The 26,153-nt window shown below is 37.9% G+C and overlaps 1 protein-coding gene across 3 annotated transcripts in view; it reads left to right on the top strand.

The window, feature by feature from the left end:
* Kat6a (lysine acetyltransferase 6A) overlaps nt 1–26,153 on the top strand; it is an 84,563-nt gene that overhangs the window by 20,619 nt on the left and 37,791 nt on the right. For all 3 annotated transcript variants that reach the window (XM_087901096.1, XM_087901097.1, XM_087901098.1), the window contains one exon: nt 21,630–21,738. In XM_087901096.1, coding sequence (XP_087757222.1) covers nt 21,630–21,738 — 109 coding nt within the window. The remainder of the gene's footprint in view (nt 1–21,629; nt 21,739–26,153) is intronic.

Below are 26,153 nucleotides of genomic sequence, written 5' to 3'. Positions count from 1 at the left end.
ATTCTTAGAAAACTGGCAGGATCTTTCTATGTGTATGTCTGTCTGTGTCTCTCTCTCCATACATACACCCAACCCCCACACATGCACACACAAACGCCTATCCACCTATCACACTGATACAAAGATTCAGCGTGATTTGACTAAGAAATTCCAGGAGCCATGAGAAAACCGAAAAGGTCTGTTGAATGATTGTGTTCCAACTAGCACCTTGGTTTCAGTCCAGTAATACTGATTCAGACTTCTGACCTCTTGAAACAGTTGATTCATGCATGAAATGGGAATGAACTTTTCCTTTAGACTTGGGTCTCTTCTCTCCATGTTTAGACATATTCTGAAGTCCTGTAAACCCTGAAACCTGAAACTTGGTCTTAAGCATTTTGAATAAGGGCTGCATTGGCTTTTAAAAAAGCTGTTCTAAAGCATATATAGAACTATTTCATCACGATATCGTGTGTGTGTGTGTGTGTGTGTGTGTGTGTGTGTGTGTGTGTGTGTGTGTGTGTGTGTATGAGGTCAGAGGGCATTTGGGGAGCTGGTTCTCTTCTTCCGTCTTTATGTGAACTCTAGGAATTTAACTGGGATCATCAGGCTTGTGTCCAGCAAGCCTACATTTCATTATGATTTAAATTTATTTCCCCCAATGGTTGTTGTGTAGAGCAGCTTTTCATGTGCTTAGTTTCTGAAATGAGGTGTTCATTTCTGGCTCCTGATAGATTTGCTCAGTAAGGGAAATGAAGTATGAATTGACATTTAATGAGCTGTATTGGTTAGTTCTGAGGTGCAGTGACAGAAAACCTAGAGTAAAAAGGGTGTTTTGGTAATGTATAGTACCAACCCATAGAAGTAGTAGGGCTAGAACTTACCTAAGTGAATGCATGAAATGTGGGGTAATGCTGAACCCTGTATATGCAATTTTTTCTTATTTATACATCCAAAAATTAGGTGTATTCATCTGTAAGTTCCATGCTGTATTTTGTGGCTAAAATTGATTGTGGTTAACTGAAACCCAGGAAGATGGAGGGGACTATTGTGTTGCCTGTTCTCTAATTGCCCTTCCTCTCTTTGGGTGCATTGTCTTCTGTATCAGACATTTTCAACTGATTTGTATCAGGATTGGAAGTGTCCTTCTGCCTTAGTTACCCTAGAATGGAAAAAAAAAAAACCCATATCTTCTGTGCAGACCTGGCTCAGAAAACCGTCAGGAAACTGTTTTTGGCTGAGCATTGAGTTATTTGCATATCCTTAGAGTACTTGTTCTGACCTGTTTATTTTAACGTGAAATTAATGTGATTATGGACGGCTCAGTGGTAAGACACCACCAAGGTTGATGATCTGACTTTAGTTCCTGGAACTGTCATGATGGGAGGCGAGGACCAACTCCTGCAAGTTGTCATCTGACCTCTGCACATGTACTGTGGCATTGAGGCTCCCCTCTCCAGTAAATGTAATAAATCATAAAATATGCAATGCGAACAAAACAAACTATCTACTGATAGCTTTCTTTGTCTGTAAATCTATTATCAAAGTAAAAAAACGGGAGTCTTTGATTCCTCTCTGATTTACTATAAGAAATAGCCATTTTCTTCCATCTCCGGACCATCATCACGCTCACTGTTTTGGAGACAGTCTATCTCTCTGCTCTCCTTGTATACGCAGGGTTTATTGCTTCAGCCTTTTCGTGGCCTCCCACTCGGTCTCTGCAAGGTGTCAGTTTGCCACCTCCATCTCTTGCTAAGTGCTCTTTTTGCTTCACAGAACTAGTTATCACAACTGAAAATCATTGCACCCATCTCTTTATTGTTGCCTTTTTCTTGCTATAGTATAAGCTGCATGAGTTAAGGACAGCATCTTGTTTACTCCTATCTTTGTATTCCTCAAATAGTATGGGGCATATTGTAGATGCCTGATAGGTTTTTGAATGAATGAATCGAAAGATATATATGATAATATATATTATCAGCTTGGGTCAATTATATATATTATATAATTGATATATATATTATATAATTGATACATATATTATATGATTGATATATATATTATATATTGTATAGTTGATACAAGTGCCCATATGGGGTCGAGTTTTTCGGATAAACATAAACTCAATAGCCACTGCAGTAGGTTCCAAGTGAATTTGTATGAAGATGCTATGTGTGGTGCTGTCTAGTTTTTGTGTTTTTTTTCCTTAAATAATAATGATTAATAGTAGTACAAATCATGATAGTAATATTTTGTTTGGCCAAAAATAATTTCAGAGATGTATCCATAGGCATAGACCTAAGCCAATAATTTTAAATTGCCACTCCAAAGTAGAAGAGTGCCCATTTCTTTTCTTTCTAAAATTATTTTGTATGTGTAAGGGTGTTTTGCTTCCATGTATGTCTGTATACCACATGCATGCAGTTCCTTCAGAAGCCAGGTACTGAAGTTAAAGACGGTGGTGCTGCCGTATCTGGCAATCCAGCTTATGTGCTCTGGAAGGGCAGCCAGTGCTCTTAACCACAGTATAGCTGCAGCCCCACCTTTGCTTCTCTAGTGAGGTAGATGAGATATGACATGTATATGTGTCAACAAGCCATTTTGAAATATTAATAATTGCATTGATTTTTCACACTGCTCATGTGTTTTCTTAGGTATTTGTTGAGTTTGTATTGTTGCTTTCGGACATGCTTAGTTTGATCTTTCTATTTATAGCTATTCTCTTAACCAACTGTCAGAAATTTAGGGCATAGAGAATCTGGTGTCAATAATGGTTGGACCCGTAGTGGTGCTGCACAAATGGCTTTTAAGCCTGACTAGAATGACTATTAAGTTAGTGATGCTTAGGCTTGTTACATACTTTGTCATGCAAACCCAGTACTACCCCACCCTCAAAGATGAAAGGAAGCACCAGGTCAGCAGATGTAAGTCTAAACCCTCACAATCTGCTTCTCTGGAGGAGTTGTACATACAGAGAAGAGTTTGGAGCTGGTAAGAGACTTGTGTCAGAGGAAGCCAGGCAGAAAAGTCTTGGACTTCCTTAAAGCCTTCAGGGTAAGCCAAGATTTCTGAATGTGTGCCAGAATTAGTAACTAATTGTACCCTTGGGTACAAACATCATCCTCCCCCGCCCCCCATAGAAAACTAGTATTTTGATAGCTCACTCAGCAAGTGCTTTACACTAAATGATCTTCTGACCTACTAATTGTTTATTAAGTTTTTGAATTGGTGTTGAAGGATATTCCCAGATAAGCTTGCATACTCCTTCAAGTTATCTTTCATAAAGATTGGAAAGATAGTGTTTTGAGTTTTGCTTTGTTTTTGTTTTTTGGAAAGGTAGTGTTTTAAGATTTGTGTTTAAGTCTCTTGAAAAGCAAACTTGGGTTTTTAAGTTTATTTTCACTTAATAGACTTCAGAATTTTTGAAAATTGAAAATCGTAAGCAAATTACATTGTAGAACTTTGTCTTCTATTTTTAGGTTTCAGTTTGGAAGTTGTAAGAATAATGTAATCAAGATAACTATAAACTTTGAAGATAAGGTTGTCACTCCAGAATTGTTTTTGTTACTGCTGTTAGATGAATAAGTTCTTTTTCTGTAATGAGATACTGCATACATGGAATTTTAATTTAACTGATTATGGAATGTAGTTAATTCAAATCTTTTGATTTGACAAAAGATGCTAATGTTTGTAGCAAAACAGAAAACACCAAGTAGGATATTGAAAAACACACCGGTCCACATGTTTTAGTCATCTTAGGCTTTTCTCTTTGCCCATAAGTTACTTCCTTCATGAGACACTATTAGAAAGTGCTTTCCATCCTTATGTGCATGTAATACATCCAGACTATAGTTACTCTGAAATGTTGTAAAATATCAGCACTAAAAATGATACTGATAATTTTATTCTTATATAAAGTAATAGCCAGTTCTTACTATATCTCAATTCCTAGATCTCATTTCTTTCTTTATTTCATTTAAATCAAATAGATCTTATTCCTCTTAACCTTGCTTTTTTTCAGTCTTGTGGGTAAATATTTACAGTGCTTTCATTGATGTATCTTTAGTAATTGATAACTAAACCAGGCAGCTTTATATTAGAGATGCTGGAGTAATAACTCAGTAGCTAACAGCACTTGTTTTTTTGCAGAGAACTAGGGTTTGTTTCCCAGGACCCAGATGACGCCTCACAACCACCCGTGACTCTAGTTACAGGGGATCATTGCAGTCTTAAGATATCTTTCATTGGTGTAGAGTTGTGCCAATATAATTGTAATTAGCCACTTAATTTTATTTTTCTGCCTGCCTGCCTACCTGTCTTGTCTATTTTATTTATCTATCCATCCATCCCCCCACCCCCCTACCCACCAACCCATCCATTCAAGCAGGGTTTCTCTGTGTAGCCCTGACTGTCCTGGAACTCACTCTGTAGATCAAACTGTCCTCAGAATCAGAGATTTGCCTGCCTGTGCCTTCTGAGTACTGGGATTAAAGGTGTGTGATACCACCACCCGACTACACTTAATTTTAAATTAATTAAAAACAACTTAATGATAATACCACTAACCCACACTTGGCTAGTGACTACTCTCTTAGATAGCTCAGACACAGATCCTTTTCTTTTCTCTAGAAGTTCTTAGAACAGTCTAGACAGTGATAGAGAGGCTGTTAGCAGGTGGAGCATTTGTCTTATGTATGCAGTGTGTTCATGTATGTAGGTGTGTTCCTGTGGAAGCTGGAATTTGACATCAGGAATCTTCTTACATAGCTCTCTACCCTGTCCATTGTTGCAGTCAAATCCAGAGCTTGCTAATATGCTAGTCTGGCTAGCTAGCTTGCTTTAAGGATTCTGTTTTTGCTATAATTACTAGCCAGCCTCCATGCCCACCCTGTGTTTACATGGGTTATAGAAATCCATACTCCACTCTTAACACTTGAATGGCAAGCACCTTAACACTGAGTCATACTTCTAGCCCTAGGTTTCAGGATTTTTGGAATTAAAAATGTTGGTTTCAGATTATCCTAATGAGATCATTGTGATTTAGTGTCTGTGCAGCAAGTTTGTGTGTTTATACTCTCACCTTATCTTTTATTCATCATATTAGGCAGAAGTATTTGGGTCTATGCAGAATAGAATTTACAAATGCATATTCTATGTAAAGAATTAATTCTAAATATATCGTTCCTTGTCATGAAACAAGATAATGAGAGATTGACTTCATGGAATTTAAATTGATTGGCATTATGATGTTAACAATTGAAATTGTAATGAACCTACTTGCTTTGGGAAAATTTTTATTGTTTCAAGCTAACTCAACTTTACTTCTCCATCTCTAGATGCTGTGGATTGAAAGTGTTTAGAGCCTGAACCCAGTCCACATGCTTGGAAAGTACTCACTCTAGACTGGCCACTGGCTTTCACTATTGCCAATTCGTTGTGATTGCTCTTTGTAATTACCCATTATGGCTACCTTTGGCTAGATTGATGGATGACTTGGGAGTAGGGAACCCTGGTGTATATTCAGAATACTCAGAGACCTGAAGAATAAGCACATCAAATATATCATTTTGCAGATGAATGGCCCTGACATCTCTGTAGTTGGAGATTTAGGATTAGAGAACTTATTTTCTGTCAGGATATCTACCACCTTTAGCTATTGATTTATTGATATGAAGGAGGACCTAAATCTGGGTTGAGGCTACTATGAACATAAGAATTATGCTGTTGTAAAATAAAAGTTACTCATTAATAGATCCTTATATCAACAATATCTTCTGTTTGTTTTTCATGGTCTATTCTTGGGGGTATTTATGTATTTTTATAAATTACTTATTTTGGGATCTGGAGAAAGGGCTCAACAGTTAACAGTACTGGCTGCTCTTTCAGAAGACCTGAGTTTGATTCCTAGCACCCACATTACAACTCTCAGATATCCATAACTTCAGTTCCAGGAAATTCAGTGTCATCTTGTACCATATCTACACACAGTAGATGTGCAAGAGGTGCATATATATGCAGATAAAACACTCACATCCATTGTAAATGATTTATTTTTATTAATTATGTATATATTTATGTGTGTGTGTATGTGTGCGCCTGAGTGTGGGTTAGTGTATGTGAGTGCAGTGCCCATGAAGCCAGAGAGGATATTAGATCCCTTGCAGCTGGAGTTACAGGTACTTATGAGCTGCCCCTGGGTGCCAAATTGTCTTCTGGGAAAGCAGTACATAGCCCTTAAGTGCTGAGCCATCTCTCCTGCCCCAGATGTTGTTGTAGTTTTAGAAATGACAGCATTATGATCTTAGTGTTTGGGGTTTTAGACTAAATTGACTAGCTCAAAACAGGGGTGAGGTAATAATTGAGTTGGTAGAGTGCTTTCCAAGAAGGCCCAAAACTTGGGTTTGCTACCATGTAAACTGGGTATGATGGTCCATTCCTGTAATTTCAGTACTGGGGAGGTGAAAGGCAGAGGATCAGAAGTCCAAGGGCACCCTTGGCTACACAGTGACTTTGGGGCCAGACTGAGATGCATGAGACCCTTTCTCAATAAAATAAAATTAACTGGTTTCTTAACTTAAATACTGCAAGTGTGACTTTTTCATGTATGTATTTGGAGATAGCTAAGGCATATGGTGGTAGAGTGTTCATTTGCAGAAACTAATAAAACTCAGTGAGTTCCAAATTCAGAGCTCTTAATTTTATAGTCTAGATTACAGTTTTGCTTTCAATATAACTGTTATGCACACACACGTTTATACATAAGCTACAGATGCACAGCAGAGTGCTAGAACAGCAGTCTTTCCTAGATAGAGACAAGACCATGTTACTAAATATATGGACTATTTATTAAAATTCAGTGTTGGTTCCCCAATGAAAAATTGAAAATGGTCGTTGTACATTAGGTATTTTTATAATTGTTATTTGATAGGATATTCTTTTCCTCAGAAACATTACTGATTTATTTCTGTGGCATGTGCTTTAGATGGAATAGCGGATCAGGTCAGATTTTTTGCAGAAATTATTTCTCTATCAGGCTAGAATCCTCACCTCTTTCTCCCAAGAACTGAGAAGAGTTTTAGTAGGGACTCTCTGTTTGGGAGACAAGACTTTAATTGTGGGTTTTTCTTTTTTCCAGTGACAGTCCCCTTTTCTGCAGTTGTACCTTCAGTGGAGCCATGCATCTGTGTACACATAGACTTGCAAAATTGGAGTCTGTGCAGCACGTTATCTTTGTCGACATCTTTGTGCCGTACCAGCGTGCACAGAGGGCTCCTGGGAGATAGCTTTTCTATTCTTGCCCCTCCTTTCAACTTTTAGATCTGGTGACTTTACATAGATAAACTTCTAGTTAGAAAAACAGCAGAAGAAATTTAACATCTGCCAAAAAATTGGCAGTGTGAAACCAAGCTGGCTGCTTCAGCCTCCTTCCCTGATCTCTGTAGGTGTATAGCCTCATTTGTCAGACTTTCCTTATTAAGCATTACATCACTGTGCACTCCATTTTTACATCACCCTGACTTTTCTTTTGAAAGCCACTGTCATCAGGTTTTAACTTGTTAACCCCTTAAGGCTTTGTGTTGTGCATGAAGAAGGAAGAACATATTTAAGTCTGAAAGAAGAATCTTAATTTGATATTATGTTGACATACAGTATGCTCGTGTGTGTGGAAAAGATAAGGTACTGATAATTACCTCAAATTGTTAGATTCGTGTTTTGAAAAAAATTTTTTTTTTGGAAGGAAGCTATTTTCTCAGAATTTTGAAGACAGGAAACTACTGGTGTTTAAAATGCAAATATTGACTGTGGTTGAATTCATAAGAACCAAAATTTGAAAATAACTTTTATTTATTGATGTTTCTCATCTAGACTATAGATAATGAACTGTTTGTTCTTATAGAGAATGTTACTAGCAACAAAAAGCAACAAACTGTGATATACAGCAATTGCCATGAGTAAATGTCAGATGTGCTGTGCTGTGGGAAAGGGGCCAAAGGCTACTATGTAATTCTGTTTATATGTATAGAAGTGCTTTGATTTCTGTTGCATTTCTGGAAATAGTGAGTGTAAGTCCTCTACCGTGGAGCCACACCCCAGTCCAGAAGTACAGAACTGTAACTGCTGGTTCACACCAGGCATAGCCTTATGCAGAGCTTAAACTTTTTCATTTGTTCACTGTTATTGTATTAAGGAAGAGAATTGTGATTCTTATTTTCAAGATTGCTAATAAAGTTGAGTATCGAGAATATTAGACTGCCAGTGACTTTAAAGAAAAAGCAAAACCAAAGGTTGTTGGGTTTGTTTTGTTTTGCTTTTTTTTAAGAAAAAAAAAAAACAAAACCAAAGCCCCAACTTGTTATTCTTTCCTGAGGCTTAATGACATGGCTAAACTCTTAAGTCTTTAAAAAACTTTATAATTGATGGAGCTAAAGATGACTCAGTGGTTAAGAACATTTGCTGCTCTTGCAGAGTACTTAGGGTTTTGTTCTCGGTACTATCTTGGCAGCTCATAACCTTCTGTAACTCCAGTTGGAGAAGCACACATGTGATACACTTGCATACACAGAGGCAAAACACTCACATACATAATAATACTTATTTGAAGCTTCATAGTTCTTTAGAAAATAACATGAGATTCTCCCCGCACCCCAGGTACCAGTCCTTTGTGTTTGCAGTAGTTTGGGACAGCCATATCTTGAATAGGTTCAGTGGGGCACCTTGAGTTGTTTCTTAATATGGCCCGTGCTATGCTATCACATCCTTCATGTGCCTGCACTATTCTTTCAGTTGGAGTATATGACCTAAGAACAGGGAGTCGGCTTTATTACAGCTTTGTTTCTCAGCACCTACCTCAGAATCCTTATAAATACAATGGCTTAATGGTGTGTGGTGGAGGTAACATTAAAGATGAGACTAGTATGATATAAGTTCATTAAGTTTATAGTCTGCTAAGATGGCCATATCCAAGTCCCATAGATGAGGTGGCTCAAACAGCTGATATTTGTTTTACCATGGTTCTGCATGCTAGAAATTCATATGAGGGCCCAATGAAGTTTGTTTCTGGTGAGACTTCTTGCCTTGCAGATTGATGTCTTCTTGCTGTGTCTTCTCATGGCATTTTTTATGCTTATATTCTTGTAGTATTTCTTCCTTTTGTTTTTTCGAGTCAGGGTATCTGTTTCCATGTAGCTTTGGAGCCTGTCCTGGAACTGCCTCTGTAGACCAGGTTGGCCTTGAACTCACAGAGATCCACCTGCTTTTGCTTCCCGAGTGCTGGGATCAAAGGCATACACCACTACTGCCTGGCGTGTTTCTTCTTCCTAAGAGATGTCAGTTCTGGTAGATCAGGACTCTGTCCTTTGACCTCATTTAGCTTTAATTGCTTTCTTAAAGATTTTGTTTCCGAATACAGAAAGATACTGTGAGTTAGGACTTCAACATATGCATTTTGAAGGGAAGGCAGTTTGATTCACTGACTTCCTGCAAATAGATGAGTATGCTGCTTTAGTTGAGTATGCAGCTTGCAGAACAGGTTCATTTTGGCTCCCAGTCCATATGGCAGGGCAGTTGTATCAGCAGGAACTGGAGGCAGGTGATAACATTGCGTCCTCAACCAGGAAGCCCCAGAAGTGAGTGCTGGTGTTCAGCTAACTTTTTCCTTTTTATACAGTTTAGATCCTAGACTGTAGGAATGGTGTTGCTCATGGTTACATGGGTCTTCATTGTAACATGTATGTGTATCTTAGTATAGAAATATTCTTAACGCTCTTGTATTCAAGTAAGTAATTTCTAATGTTAATATAAAGACTTAGGAAACCTTAATACACATGTGTATGTAAATATCATATGTAGATATAAATTAGCACATAGAAAATTTTAATCACCGCTATTGGAAAGTTAAAACAAAGCAAACACTTGCCCAAAGTTAAGAAATGCTAGCTTAAATGAGATTTGAAGACTAGGCATTCTTTCAAAAACGGTAGAGGAAACCACAGTTTATCAGGTATTGCTTATGTTTGAGTCACATTGCTGTATCTCAGTCTTCAAGATTACTTAAAAGTTAAGTGTGTCAGTTATCTTACCCCTTTATACTAAAGAGATGTCTTGTCTAGAATAGTGCTACAACTGGGAGAACCCAGTGTGTCTCTAAGCAATACTCCAACTGATTCTCAAGAGAAGGACACAAGGGACTGCCAAGGAAGGGATAAAATAATTTGGAGAAAGAACATAAGGTATTACCTAGGGCCAGGTGTGGTGATTCAAGCCTGTCTCAGCACTCAGGAAGCAGAGGCCAGAAGGTGATTGCAAGTCCAAGGCCAGCCACGCTTACAGTTTAAGTTCCAGATATCAAGACTGAAATCAACAAAACCCTTTGTAAACAGGTGAGTGGATTAGGAGTGGAGGAAGGTGGAATGCTAGGGAGGTTGGTACTTGAAAGGGGATTGGATGCTAGCTCATGTAGCAGTTAACCATTGGAATGTTAGATTGAGCCTTGTGAGTAATTGGGTAGAACATTTCAGGATTAATCTGACAGCAGTGTGTAGAAAACAGTTGCAGGACATAAAGCCAAGGGTGTCAGTACATATAAGAGATTGCATGTTAACCCTCAAGAGTCAGGCATATAAAAGAAACTGAAGTAGAAATGAGAACAAAGAAATCATCATTTGGAAAACCTGTTTGGATGACTGAGGAAGATGGGGTGTCACTGACAGAAAACAGCTCTCAGATAATCCCTAAACATTTGGAAGATAAGCCTCCACAGCTTCCTGGGATTAAGTTTAAATTCAGCAGGCCAGCAAGATGGCTCTGCAGGCAAGGGTGCTTGCTGCCAAGCCTGACAGTCTGAGTTCAGCCTCAAGGAGGGAGAACCAGCTCCCAAAGGCTGTTCTCTGATGTCTGTGTACAAGGGTGGCATATGTACACATTTGTACACACACAGTAAATAAATGTAATAAAAATGTTTAAAGAAATTAAATTTGACAAGCATTTCTATTATTGTTTGTCACCCAGTTAAGTAATAGAAAGTCATTTAGTTTATCTGTTAGATGATTGCTTTCTTACCTAAATTTATAAATTGACATATATAGTAAAAATGGAAGCTGAAATTGATCTTTACTAACCTAATTAACTTTCTTTTGCCATCAATCTTACCATTGTATCTGATTGTTGATGCTCTTGAATAAATCAGTGATAAAATTAATTCAATTTAGTTACACCTAATTACAGTTCCCTGGATTATAGAATCTAGTGGAGAGGCTTTGCATACATAACTGAATGACCTGTTTAGAAATAAACACTGTTCTCTGACACTGTGATCTAATTTCAAGAGAGTCTCATTTTAGTACATTTAGTTCATTTAATACTCAAGATGATAGCGTGATTGGAAGAATTAAGAATGTGACATAAACTGTCAGAAGGGATTTGGAAGTGGACTGCTCAGTAAAATGGAGATTGAAGACTTAACCTGGCTAAAGGGGAACATGGTGCTTCGGTGTCAAGTTTTTACCACCACCATCACCACCACCTCTCAACTCATTGATTTAGAAAGACTTATTTTATTTATGTGCTTGTTTGTGTTTGGATGCTGTGTGGGTGGGTGCCCCTGGAGGTCAGAGGAGGGTGTTTGATCTCTTAGAACTGGAGTTACAGGCCGGGGTTATAAACTGCCTTGTTTGGGTGTTAGGAACCAAACTCAGGTCCTCTGGAAGAGCAGTAAGCTCTCTTAACCATTGAGCCATGTCTCCAGCCCCCTAGTACTCAACTTGAGCATCTTTTTCATTTCCTTCATGATGGCATTCCTGAGACTAGTCCAGACCTAGTCTTTATCTTTTAGGTATTTATTATATGTATAACAGGATGCTTGGCAATAGATATTTTCAGTGTTTTACATCTGCTAAAAATTAAGTTCTGTGAATTATATATCTGTGAGTGAAAATTAATTTGTAGTTATATTTACCTGATTGTTGGAGAAGAAATGGTCAGGACAAACAGTTCTGAAAATCACTGGGAGACTCAAAGAGGTAGGATCTAGGTTGTCACTTAAGGACAGATTTGAGAGCAGTTTATGGTGGTTCATGCAGAGTAATCTTGTTAGATAGAGAAATGGTGTCAGAAATAGATCCTTGATAATGAGCATTACTTGATGCACGATTTTTGATTCTTAGACTTGACTTGCAATGAAGTTGTTAAGGTGAGTTATTTTTATGTAACTGGATAAGAAAGTTCAGCCTTATGTAGGTATAATAAGTATGAAATAGTGAAATTTTAATTTCAATAAAATTTTAATTATTAATAGTTGGTTTAAATTGTTTTGATTTTTGTGGAGCACTTCATTTGCTTTTCTAAATCCAGTCAGCAGTACACATATAAGATAGCATAGAAAAAGAGTGTCACAGCAGTAGGTAAAAATACAGGGGTCAAAGTGAGGGCAATTTGTAGTGTACTTAAATCATGTGCTTTGTAAGAACATGACGAACCAGCTGTGGTTATTTATTGTTGTGCTAAAATATACATGGAAATAAGATTTTGTGGTTTAGCCATTTTTATGTACACTACATAAATACATTAGTTCATTCAGAATGTCGTGGAACCATAAGTATCATTGTTCATTCTAAGACCTTTAATCATCTCAGACCTTTTACCCATTAACCAATGACCTATTACCTCTGCCCCAGATCCAGGATTTGCATTCTTCTTTAATTTCTTGAATTTGCTGGTCTTAGGTACCTAATAAAAAAATGAAATTCAAAGTGGCTTTTTATAATGTACTGTTTGGTTTTAATAATGAGTTTTAGTAATTTAGTTCAACATTGTTTGCATGTATTATATGCATGTATAATAGAAACTTTGTTTCAGGTCTGAAAGAATGGTGCATTCATTATTATCTTAGGGTTTCTATTGCTTTGAAGAGACACCATGACCACAGCAACTCTTATAAAGGAAAACATTTAATTTGGGTGGCAACTTACAGTTTCAGAGGCGAGAAACATGGTAGGCATGCAGGTAGGCATGATACTGGAGAAGGAGCTGAGAATTCTGCATCTTGATTTGCAGGCAACAGGAAGTGAACTGTTACACTATGCCTAGCTTAGGCCACAAAGCCCACCCCAGAGTGACACACTATCTCCAACAAGGCCACACCTCCGAATAGTGCCACTCCCTATGGCTTTATGAGGAACAATTACATTCAAACCACCACAATCATCTATTGTCTCATGTTAGTGTTACTGGTCTTTGTCAGTATCATTGTTATATGAATTAGGTGCTTCTTGAATATCTTTTTGTCTTGAGACAGGATCTTCCTGAATACCTGGTCAGATATTTTCTTTATTCTAATTTTCACTAGGCTTTAAAAAGACTATATCTCAGATGATAAATTTGGAGGTCTCAGAAATGCCCCGTATGTAAGATATCTTTCATGCTATAAATTTCAAATAACCGAAATCACTGGATAGTTTTCTTATTGTGTTTTTCAAAGATGGTTTCAAAAGTTCATGTGTTTGTTTCAATGCTGCCATCTGGTGACTATTGGGAATATCTCAGAATGGTGCTTAAAGGGGCAGTGCATCTTTATAAAAAGTGGCTCAACATCTTAAACTTGCTGCAACCCATAATGCCATCCAACTGAATGTGGGGCTTAAAAAAATGCAATAACAGTGGAAGGTCTTGAGTGTGCAACAGACAAAAATTAAATGAAAATCAAATGTGTAATAAACTAAATGTTTGTGGTATTGCTCACCTGTATCACATTGTACAATTTGCCTGTTTTCTTGGTTCTGAACCTACAACATGAGCACTGTGCACTGCTTGAGTGGCATCACTGAACATTACCCAGAAAGCCTCAGCTCACATTTGAAAAACAATTATAAACTCCAGTGTTTTTACCTTTCAGTTAAAATGTTTTCTACTGGTACAGAGACATAGTGGTTTATTTGTGGAAAACAGTCACCATTAATGTGTACCTGTTGTCATTCTTCTGCATGTGAGTGTCAAAACTGTATCTTTGGATTGTGTTGTGTCAGAGTGGTTGGTTTTTAAGATTACTATTTGAGTTGCTGACAAATTTCATAAAAAGTTAAATGCATTTTGAATTTGGTTTAAGACAGAGTTTCTGATAATTTTTAAATGGCCCTAATCATACTTCTGACATTTTGTACTATGTATTTAGATTAAAAAAACACACTTACACAATTGTAATATTGGTTGATTTTGAACAGTATTGAAGAGACACTGTGCCTTGCACTTTCAGACATCATCCAAGATTTAATTCTTTATGTAAAGAAATAAATAAACCTATCCATTTTACTATACAAATTTACTTTAATCTTTAATAAATGGTAAAATACCAAAGAACTATTTTAAATTTCATTATGATTTACTGTCACTAAATATAATTTGTATGTCTATTTTTTTTGTATCTATGTAACTGGGGTTGTATAAAAATTTTTTGGGCCAAAAGAGGTCACAGTGAAAGGAAGCCCTGGCATAAGCAACAGACATAAAGTACAGCCAGAGCACTCCCAGAGTCCAGTGCTTTAGAGCAGCGCACCAGAGTGGTGCTGAGGAAGCCTCACCTGGTTGTCCAGTCTATGACATCACTGTGAGAGGACTCTGTAAACACCCACACATCAGTGTACTGTGTTTCATTTTTCTTTCCATATGAAGTACTATTTTTATTGTTTTTGTTCTACCAGGTGTTCTATAGTATATGTGTGCAGTGTTTATTATTTGTTGTTCACTGTTGTCAGCATTAGTAATGTATTGTGTTAAACAGATAAAAACCAGAACCTCTATAGAGTTTGCAGTTGACAGATGTCAGTTAGATAACCATACACATATTAATTAGTGAAAAGAATTAAGGGAATACATAAAGCAAGGAAGGGCCTTGTGATTATTATGGTGGGTGGATTGCTTTGACGTGTTTACTAGGGTGTTAGAGAAAACCTTACTGACAAGACTCTAGTAGAGATCAGAAAGATTTAGACCAGCAGTCTATATAGAAGAGAGCAGATCAGAGGCCCTGCTTAGGTTTATCTGACTTGTGAGGAAAACGGAAGCAGAGGTGATGGAGGGGGATGTTGGAGATTCGAGCAGTAGGTGATGAGGTCAGATGTGTGTGGTGGGTAGGACTTGGAGTTAGGCTGCTGCAGGTCACACAGGGTCTTGTGGTTCACTTGGCATTTTAATCTGCAATAGAGACTTGTTCTAGATGGTTTGAGGCAACTAAATCAGATGCTTCACTTTAACTCTTAATGGGTTCACTCTGGCTGCTGTGTTTAATGGAGTGTAAATTTAGCTGCAGGAATCAGTTTACTTTTATATAAATCATGGGAACAGTAAGGTACAAGGATTATGCTTGGACAGGTCTAAGAACAGTCATTATATAGCATATTGTCTGGTTTCTTGTAGACCTTTATGAATTACCAGTACTGTTCAGTTTGTCTCAGTGATACAAGAGAATCGAAGTCTTGGTTGTAGAGTCTTACTTGGAAAAGCTTAAAATATTTCTTCTGTTTGTTTTCTTTTAAAAAAATATTTTTTATTTGATCTGAAGCAATAGGTCAGTATATCACACTACTTTCTTTTGTTTATGTCGTTTTGTACATCCACATGTACTTTTCCTATTTTGTATGTTGAATTTTATTTTTTCAAATTAAAGACATTTTAAGTTAACAAACACAATAATTAGTTTCAAAACATACATTTTTCTCCCCCCTCCCCTCCCACATATATCTATGTACGATATTCATGCCTGATCTCCACAGAAGCTGAAAGAGGGCACCAAATCCTCTGGGACTAGAGTCACAGACAGTTGTGAGCTAGGAATTGAACCTGGATTCATAAAAGCCAGTGCTTTTAACCTGAGCCATCTCTCTAGCCCCATACACATTGTTACTAACTTTTCTTCCATCCTCTTCCTTTCCTCTTCCTGATCCCTGGAGTCCTCTAGTCTCTCTAGTCTCCTCCTGCTGCTTTCATGTTGCCTGTATTCACCCACCCTCTCATGAACCCAGTACAGGTTTAGTCATGTATCATTGCCCTAAAGAAACAAGTAACAAGGCAGCCAGTTTGTAATGTCCCACACACTGCTTGAATAGATTTGAACGACTTCAGTAAATTTGACAAAGCCCAGTTTGTACTGGGTGATTTCACTTTATGTACTGTCTTCCACTTTATCCATGTTGCAAATGACAAAATTACATTCATTTTGGTATTGAGTGAAAAATCATTGAAGACATTTTGAAACAGATTATTGCATAGATCTATTGTATATCTGTCTGTCTGTATAGCTGTATCTATAGATAGGGTCTTGCTCTGTACCTCAGGTTGGCCTCCAGTCCTTGATTCTTCTGCCTCAGGGGTTAGAGTAAGAGCTGTTATTGCCATACCTGGCCAGTGATGTTGCCCTTTGTTGTAGCAGAGAGGTGGAGGCTATTCTGCAAGGACTCCACCTTTCTCTCCTCTGTTTTTTTCATTGATGCATGCTTTTCTCATGTTGTCTTGATTAGGAATGTGTGTCCATTCTCCATTTTTAAAAAAGTATTTATTGTGTGTGTCTTTGTGTGAACTTGTGTATGAGTATATGTGTAGAGGTCAGAAAAAGGCATCAGAGCTGTAATTAACAGGTGTTTGCAGAATACCTGACTTATTTTATGGGTGCTTGAATCCAAATTCTGGTCGTTGTAATTGTAAAGTAAGCACTCTTAACTACTGAGCCATCTCCCCAACTCTTCCATTCTCCATTTTGATAGGCAATGTTTTTGTTATGATCTTTTTGGCTCCAGCTAGTCTTACCTCTGATCTTCTTCTGTCATTGCTTTTCTAGTGTTCTAGAATGTTCTATCTAGCCAATTCATGACACACCTTTGGCAGTTGACTTCCTTCCCTTCCTCCCTTCTTTCCTTTTTCCTGAAGCTGAGGACTGAACCCAGGGAAGTGCTCTACCACTGAAGTAAAAATCTAGCCCCAATTTTATTTCTTATTTTCCAGGAATAAGTAAAACTATAAGAAATGGCATCCTCAACTTCCCCCCATTTTTACTATTCCTACCCCAAGGCACATATATCTCTGCACTACTCTACATTGTTAAAACTAGTCTTTACCCATGCTTTAAAAGTCACCCTTTTCCCTAAACCTTTGCTACGAAATCATTCTGTATCGTTGTTTGTTACTGTTAGCTGCTAAATATATGTTACTGTTGTGCACTTGGAGCTACTGTGGCTGGAAATTCAGCTTATTTAGAATTAATAAGCACAAATAAGAGTAGCTCTAGGTCTCATTCTGTGGTGTGTTCCTACTTGTTTCTCTTCCTGTTTGCTTGAGTATTTATCTGTTCTGTCCACTCTTGCACTTTATAAAATGGGTTTATCTTTCATGCCATATATTGAAGCCACTTTTTTTTCAATTTCTTGTCTGCCTTCTGTTCCCTTTATAACACTGTTTATTTATTACTGTAGTTCTTACGGTGTCCACACAAGCACTGTATTCTATGTATGAGGTATCCAAGTGCAGAATACAATCAATATTTTATCTTTCAATCACAGTTCTATACTACTCTGTAGGGATGGCTGTCTCTGGAAAGAAAGGAATAAGTAACATATTGGAAAGGATTGCTGAGGTCTAATGTTCATGTGACCTGGGTGCTGGTTCTGTGGGTATTGATTACATAATAATTTAGGGAGTACACTTACAGTCTGTACTTTTCTTGTATGTTTTAATTAGAAAGTTAACATTTAAATGTAAAGAAATGAATAAACATTGATAGAAATGTGATTATTTGAAAGAAATATCAGTGGTGATTTGGCTATTAATGTTCAGAATTTAGTGGAGAGAATGGTCTAGAGAAGGATTTTAATGGCATCAACAAGCAGATGATAACTTAAAGCACCCAGTCAGATCGAGTGGGTTGTAAAGAATAGAGAGTGAGGAATAGGAAAATGGATGTCAGAGATGAGGAACACCTATGTTTATAGGTGTTGGAAGGAAAGAAAGGACAGCAAGGAGACCAGACTAAAACATTTGGAAAGATAACCTCACTACATATAGACAGTTCTTCTTGTTGGTAAACTGTAAGAAATTCTTAAATATCATACTTATGTGTGATATTCATAAAAGTTGTTTATAAAAACTTGGCCATGCTTTTGTCTCGGTGACTTTTCTATCACAGTGAAGAGACACTATGATCAAGGCAGCTTACCAAAGCAAGCATTTAGTGTAGCTTCACAATGTGAGTCTCTTCATAGCAGCAGGCAGGCAGGTTCAGGCATGGTGTTGGAGCTGGTGAGAGTATACATGTTGAGACAACAGTCACAAGGAAGAGAAATGTGAGCTTTCTTACAGTTTCAGAAATACTCTGTAATCACCATGGTGGGAAGTGTGGCAACAGGCAGTACACTGTTGAAGTAGCTAAAGGCTCTACATCTTGATCCAAAGGCAGCAGGGTGAGGTGAGTGATGGGTAGGAGGAGAGAGAGACTGGGACTACTGTGGGCTTTAAAATCTCAAAGCCCACTCCCAGTGACACGCCTCATCCACAAGGCCAAAACTCCTATTCCTTCCCAAACAGTTCACCAGCTAGGAACCAAACATTTAAATATATGAATCTACGGTGGCCATTCTCATTCAAACCACCACCATCTATCTATATTTGTTAGGGTTCTCTAGAGTCACAAAACTTATGGAATGAAAATCAATATATACACACACACACCTCTCTTTTAATATATATATATATATATACATACATACATACATACACACATATATTTCTCTCTCTCTCTCTCTCTCTATATATATATATATATAAAGAATGTGAGAGTATTCCCATATATGTGGGAATTTATTGGAATGACTTACAGGCTACAATCCAATAATGGCTAGTTGTGAATTAAAAGTTCAAGAATCTTGCAATGAAAGAATAATAAAAAAGAAAGGCACAGTGAGTATCTTTTGGTGGACCTTGCCAAAGTATGCCACTAAACAAACACCACACACAACAGAGTTAGTGCAAAAGGTTTATTGGGGAAGATTGGAAGAGTGAAAGGCCATGCCCGAGTGGGGACTTGAGAGAGGCAGACTGACAAGAGGAAGAGAAACGAGAGAAAAGAAGAGGTAAGAAAGGAAAGAAGAGACCAAGAGGAGCAAGAGACAAGAGAGACGAGAGACCAGAGAGCAAGCTGTGCTTTGACTGGCACTTTTAAAGGGTGCAAATGGCCGGGTGGTGGTGGCTGCACACGCCTTTAATCCCAGCATTCAGAAGGTAGAGGTAGAGGCAGGCAGATCTCTGTGAGTTCAAGGCCAGCCTGGTAGCTAGTTCCAGGACAGGCTTCAAAGCTACAGAGAAACCCTGTCTTGAAAAACCAAAAAATAAAAAAATAAAAATAAAAGGTGCAAATGTCGCATAGCTGACAGTGGAAAGGCATCTGGCTTCAGTAGTTGCTCAGTTCCATGAGGCTGGGTGTCTATTGCTAGTCTTCTGTCTATGCTGGAATCCCGAAGAAGTAGGCTCCAATGCCAGTAAAGGAGTGGATGTGCTGACAAGGCGAGGGCAAGCCACGCTTCTAACTTAAGGTGTGTCTTCTGGCTCAAGATGTAGATCAAAGCTGTGTTGTCTTCTTGCCTCAAGATCTGCGTCATAAGTATGCCCTCCATTTCCATTCCAGATATAGTCAAGTTGACAACCAAGAATAGCCATCACACCATCCCTCTCTGCTTAAAATCTTCCAGTGGGACATTAGAGGCCATACCATAAACCCCATATTTATGACCTACAGTCTACCTGTGTTGTAGGCCTTTACAGTTTACTTCTTAAAATTTTCACTCCTATATGAAGTCTGCCCTATCTTTAGTTCTTGTTTCCTATTCCTTTTTAAGGAAAAGCAGTGGTAGCCTTCTCCATAGCCAGAGTATTAATTATGGCAACTTCTAGCTGTTCACTTCTCATTTGAACTCTCCACTCAACACAGTTGTGTTGGTTGTTTTAATATGATTTTGGTGTCAATATTATACCCAATTTTTCCTTATCTGTTTCTCTTTTAAAATTTTACTAGCTGCTAAAACATTAATTTTTTGGCCTTAGCTGTTATTCCTGGGAAAAACCATCAATTCCGTGTAACCTAGAATGACCTTGGACTTGTTATTTTTGCCTTCCTGTGTTAGTTTTACAGGTGTTTGCTGTCTCACCCGGTGTATGTGGTGCTAGGGATCAAAGCCAGGTTTTCATGCGTGCTAGGCAAGTACTCTATCAACTGAGCTACACATAGCCAACTTCATTTGGCTCACTAACATCTTATTGCTCTTTTTTTTTTTTTTAAAAAAAAGTTATTTTTGCCTGAAGAATAAAATCCAAGTCTTGAGATAGCTTAGTGGGTAAAGTGCTTTCTAGGCAAGCACTTTATGTACCCAAGTTTGGATCTCCAGCACCTACATAAAGGTTCCTACAGTGAGATGGGCAGTGGAGACAGAATACCATGAACTGAAGTTCATGGACTAACTACATGCAGGTGAATGCAGGAACAAGCAACAGGAACCCTTTCTTAAAGGGGAGAAGGCAAGGACCAAAAATAACTGAAGTTTTCTTCTGACCTGCACATGCACGCAATGACACACACCTGCACTCATGCACACGGACACACAGTAATTGGGGAAGAATCTCATTTCTTTCTTCAACTGCAAATTACTTTTAGCCTTTTAAGGATATAGTTGATGTATAAAAGTTGAAAATAATGGACTGGAGAGATGGCTTAGTGTTTTAGAACATACAGCTCTTGCAGAGGACCCAGGTTCAAATCCTAGGAACTACATGGGGGTTCATAACCATCTGTAACTCCAGTTCTGGAGGATCTGACAGCTTCTTCTGGTCTCTAGGTACCAGGCATGTACAAGTACACATATATACCTCCTACCAGCAAAGTACTCATACACATTTAAAAAAAAATCTTTAAAAATAAACATAAGTGGAAAATATTTAATGTATATATATATTCTTAATTTTTTAAAAAGATCAATTTCTTCAGTTTTACAAAGCGATTTAGCCCTTTTCTGTTTTTTTTTCTTTCTTTCTGGTTTTCCTTCCTTACATAGAAGCATTGCACTTAAAACTGGCTTTAGCATCATGTACATCAGAGTCCTTCCTATTGATAATAACTGTATTGCCTTCTCTCCATCTCTAGAATGGGGTAGATGGAAGCACTTTGAAGGTGAACATAGACACTTTGCTTCTTATGTTTTTGTCACTTGACTAGCTTACTAAGTACTCATTAGCAGGAGTGGAGGAAGTGTTGAATGTACCCTGTCTTGTCCTCCAAATCACAGTGGGAATTTCTCTCTTAGGCCAATACTACATAGAGTAGTAGTGGTTATTTCTTGTTTCTTATAGTACTTAACTGTATTCTATCTTATATTATGCTTTTGTATATCTTTTTCTAGATCACATGTATCCCAGATAATGATCTGGTCCTAGATATAATTAGTTTTGTGCTTACACCTTTTCTAAAAGCAAGCTTTATGAAAACTTACTAAGTAGGAATTTTAGGAAGAGTGATATAATTTCCCCAAAGTTATGTAAACTCAGAATAGAATGTAAAACAAATTTTAATTTTATGTTGCTACTAAAAAATGTACTAGTAGTGGAATCAATTGTGTTTTTCTCTGCAGCCGGTTGCTGAACCGATCCCCATCTGTAGTTTCTGTCTTGGTACAAAAGAACAAAACCGGGAAAAGAAGCCTGAGGAACTCATCTCCTGCGCAGACTGTGGCAATAGTGGTATGTGGCTTCCTGTTTGCCTTCTAACACATCTGCAAGACAAGGAGAAGGTTGCCTAAATGAGTTGGTATTCTTTGATCCTTGTCAAAAGCATGTTTTAACTTAATTCTGGTTTTCAGTAACTTAGTTGAGCTTTTACACTACAGAGGAATTTGAATGGCTGAAATGTTTAGTTAATTTTAGTATTTCAGGTGTTTTTAGTAAATGTTCTGTGAACTTAATGTTTTTCTGATCTTTATATTTCATTATTAAGTGCCTGTTTAAATCCCGCAGTCAGTTTAAAGTGTTTTGTTTATTTGTTTAAATAAACACACTTCAGGCTGATGCACAAGCTTGAGGACCCTATCTAACCCCTAGAGCCAGTGTAACATTTAGCCCAGTATGCTAGTGAGCATTTGTAATCTCAGCACTGTGGGATGGGGACAGGGCGATCCCTGGGTCTTGCTAGCTGGACAACCTAGCCGATTTAATGACTCCAGGTCAGTGAGAGACCCTGTCTCAAAACATGTGAATGACTCCTCAGGAGCTACAGCTGAACACAGGTGTACACACACATGCAACCTCACTATTTTTCTTTCTTCATTTGTCTCAGACTTCATGCATAGACCCAGAAAGAGAGCAGGTTTGTTTTTCTAGATTGTTACTTTGGGCTCTTGGTGACACTGGGGTTTATTGTACCTATGAAATCCTGAGCCTATAGAAAGATTTTTTTCTGAGTCTTCTAATATCCTCATTCCAGAGATGTTCTTACTCTACATTGTATATTTAGGAATCCACAAGACATTGCAGGACAACTTCAATAAAGCAGCATTATCTTTTATCATTGTTTGCATTTTCAGTGTTTTCTAACAGTAACAGTCAGGATTTGGACCAGAATACAGAAGCAGTGCTAGGTACTTAAAGAAGATGTTAATGTTGGAATTAGGTATTTATGAAATCATTGGAAGTTCTGATAAGTTAGGCTTTGGAGCCTAAGACTCCTGCAGAAGTGACTGCCAGGCTGTAAAGTTGTCCTGTCTTTCTCTAGTAGGGAGAACTGGAAATAGGAGGGCTCTAGTTCTTGGTCCTGAGATGCCGATTTGGCTGTCATTATTATCTACAGGACACCAGAACACTGTTTTCTTCATGACTTTGCTTATCATTAGGAAATAGTGGTAGAGAAGGAAGACTACTGTTGTCTCATTTTTACCTCAAAGATCTCCTAAGCATACCCAGATGGCAGAGTGCATTTTACTCCTAGAGTTTAGGTGGGAAGATGCCTGTAAGTGTAAGCTTCTGCTCTCATGGCGGACAAATGCTCTACCAAGTGAACTACATCCCAGTTCAAGCTTTTGGGTTTTTATTTATAGAAGCATTAGAAGAAAATGAGAATAAATCTTGAGTGCTGAAAGACCATAAATAGTACAATATCATAAGCAAAAGTGAATTCTGGGTAGGTTTCATAGTAAAACACAAAAAGCTATAAAAAAAAACAGTTGGTTAGGTAAAAATATAGCAGCATGTTGTATAATGCAGTGATTTCCTATTTTAGTAATGGAGCTCTTCTCAGAAATTAATTTTATGAGCTATGAAAGAGAATATAAAGCTAATTGTTTTTCCAGTACTAACTCTTCCATGGATTTTTTACTTTTGATAGTGGGTAAATTCATAAAAGTGTAGTAGTGTGGTAGTGAAAGTGTAAAATCCAGTGTGAAGTTCCATAGCTTCCATTCCAGTGACTTTTAACTATATATGTTCATTGAGACATGTAGACTTTGGATCTGTCTGTCTTTGTGTGTGTGTGTTTACTTGCAAGGTTTTTTAAAAAAAAACTATGAAAATAATAATAGCAGTTGTTTATTGCTACAGAAATAAACTAAGACCTTGCAGCTTATCAATGATAGACATTTTAATTTTATACTGTCTCTGTGTCTTGGGAATTTGGAAGTGGCTTATCTAGGCACTGTGACTTGATATTATGAGGATATACTTAGGGTTTTAGTTGGTGCTTCTGTGATGACTCGTTTACCTGACTTTGCCTGGGAAAAAGAAGCCTCAGGTTTTTGCCATGTGGACCTGTAGATAATGCTGCGTGAATATCCACAGCATGGCAGCTGGCTTTCTCTGAGCACACTCACAAAAAACAAGGAAGATTCTTGAATATCTTCTGTAACAGCCTTGTAGAAGCCATGCTTTCATTTCAGCAATAGTATATTGGTTATACAGATCAACCTACTTCAGTGTAAGAACACATTTACTTAAGGGGGAAGGCAGTTTGGAGACTGGCTATAACAGTGATCAAGGAAGAAAGCATGAGCACAGTCACATCTGTGAATTGATATTTTCTAAAATATTTTAAAACATGTTGTTATTTTTCTGTAGGCACAGGGGCTGCACTTTAATCTCTTGCTGTTTTAGCCAACAAATGTGGTTCTGCAGTTACTGGCTTGCTTCTCTGGCAGTGGTTTGACTGCTCAGGCCTTGGCCTGGTGGGAATTCTGTTCCCACAGGCACCAGCCATATTGCTGCCACCAAGTAGAGTTTTTATTAAATCTCTGTCATTCTATTTATCAGTAAGATTCAGGAGACAAAGGCTGGGGTGAAAACCTGCTAGCTCAGAGAGGTTGAGTGGCAACTAGTTGGCCTTCTCTCTTTGCCACCATCTATGAAAAAGAGTGTACTCCACACCTCCAGAACCCATGCTACTCTAAGTCCCTCCCTGGTACTTCTTATGCATCTCTTTGTCATCTTACAGATACCCCATGATTCTCTATGATTACTTTCTGTCAACAAGTTGATAACTCCGCCTTCTGACCCAACGTTGATTTTATTTAATTAACGCAGACACAAACTCGGGGGTCACAGTGTGATCAAATATCCCACAATACATAACCCTTAATAAAAAGAGCAAGAATACTTTGGGGAAAATAATTACATTATGTATGGGAAAGATTCAAAGCTATATGAGTTAAAAAATACATTTCTAAGCATGAACTCTAAAGAGTCTGTGAACAAGCACCTTTCGTAAACGAAAGTAATTGCTGAACATATAAAAAGAGCTTTACCTACAGATTGAGAAGAATGCATGCCAAATGTAATGTTTTAGAATTTAAAACAGTATGTATTGAAAGCACAGTGCATACTTGAGTGAAGTGCAATGAAGTGTTCATACTTGATTACTGGCACTGCATGACTTGGTAATGTTTACCCATACATTTAAACCAGTACAACTGAAAAGGTCCTTACATTCACCAGTCTTCCTTTCAGGAGGTTCCCCACCCTCATAATGTTAATTTAAAGTGAGAAATCTGTAGCCATGATGTCTTGGGTTAAGGTTTGTATTGCTGGGATCCATCACCATGCAGAAAGAACTTGTGAGGGAAAAAGGACTTACATCACAGTCCATCATTGAAACAAGTCAGGGCAGAAATGCAAGTAGAGGCTGTGGGGAACAGTGCTTACTGGCTTGCTCAGCCTGCCTTTTTAAAGCACCTAGAGACCACCTGCCCAGGGTGATTCACTTACTACATTAATTATTAATCAAGATAGCATCCCACATACTTGTCCTGTAGACAAGTCTTATTGAAGCATTTTCTCACTTGGGAGTCTCTCTTCCAAGATATGTATACGTTCGTGGCCAGTTGAAAAATCAACCAGTAAGTATTTAACAATAGGGCAATGGTCATGGGGGTGATCACTTATCAAATCAGTATTGTATAATGTGTTTAAAGAATAAAAACATGAAGTTTACTACAGTTAAATAATGAAAAGTAAAACAAACTACACATTCTGCGTTCTATAGCTGTGACTTTCAGCTAGTTTTAGAAGGAAAGTAGAACATGAAAATAGCTATTATTAGAGATGATGTATGTAGGCCACACTTCCTCTCTTGCTTTTCTTCAATGTCCGTGTTTTGATGACAAGCTTATTACCTCATCGATTCTTTAGAAATAGGGAAAAGAGAAAAGATTTAGCTAGCTCTTCTCTCACAAAGGAGGAAAGATAACTGTTAAAGCAGTGGAACTAAAGCATTGTTCTAATTATTTCTTTGTCAAAAAAACTCAGGAGTCAGATATTGGGGTAAAAACCTGATTGATTGGAGAAACAGTGGAGAAGTGACCAGTTGACATACTCTTTTTCTCTATCCTTCCTTGATCCGAAAGGGCCTCGAATCTAAGCTCCACCCTACTACTTCCTGTGTCTGTATGGCCTGGGTCCTCCAAAACCTCTATGGCTAATTTCAATCAGCTAGTAGCTAGTCCTGCCCTCTGATTCAAGATAAACCTCTGATTCGAGATAAAGCCTTGAGAGTGTCAGAGTGCAACCAAAATATCCGACAACATGAACGAATCTAGCTGAGTCTGAAAACTGGAGAATCAATGTGATACTGATTCGTGGGAGTAGACTCCCTCCCTTCCTTTCCACTGCTCCATCCT

The sequence above is a fragment of the Myodes glareolus genome, chromosome 23 (assembly GCF_982192425.1).
Source record: "Myodes glareolus chromosome 23, mMyoGla1.1, whole genome shotgun sequence".
In the NCBI taxonomy this organism is placed as follows: Eukaryota; Metazoa; Chordata; class Mammalia; order Rodentia; family Cricetidae; genus Myodes; species Myodes glareolus.
The sequence above is the reverse complement of the archived record's forward strand: the minus strand, read 5'-3'. Positions and strand labels throughout refer to the sequence as shown.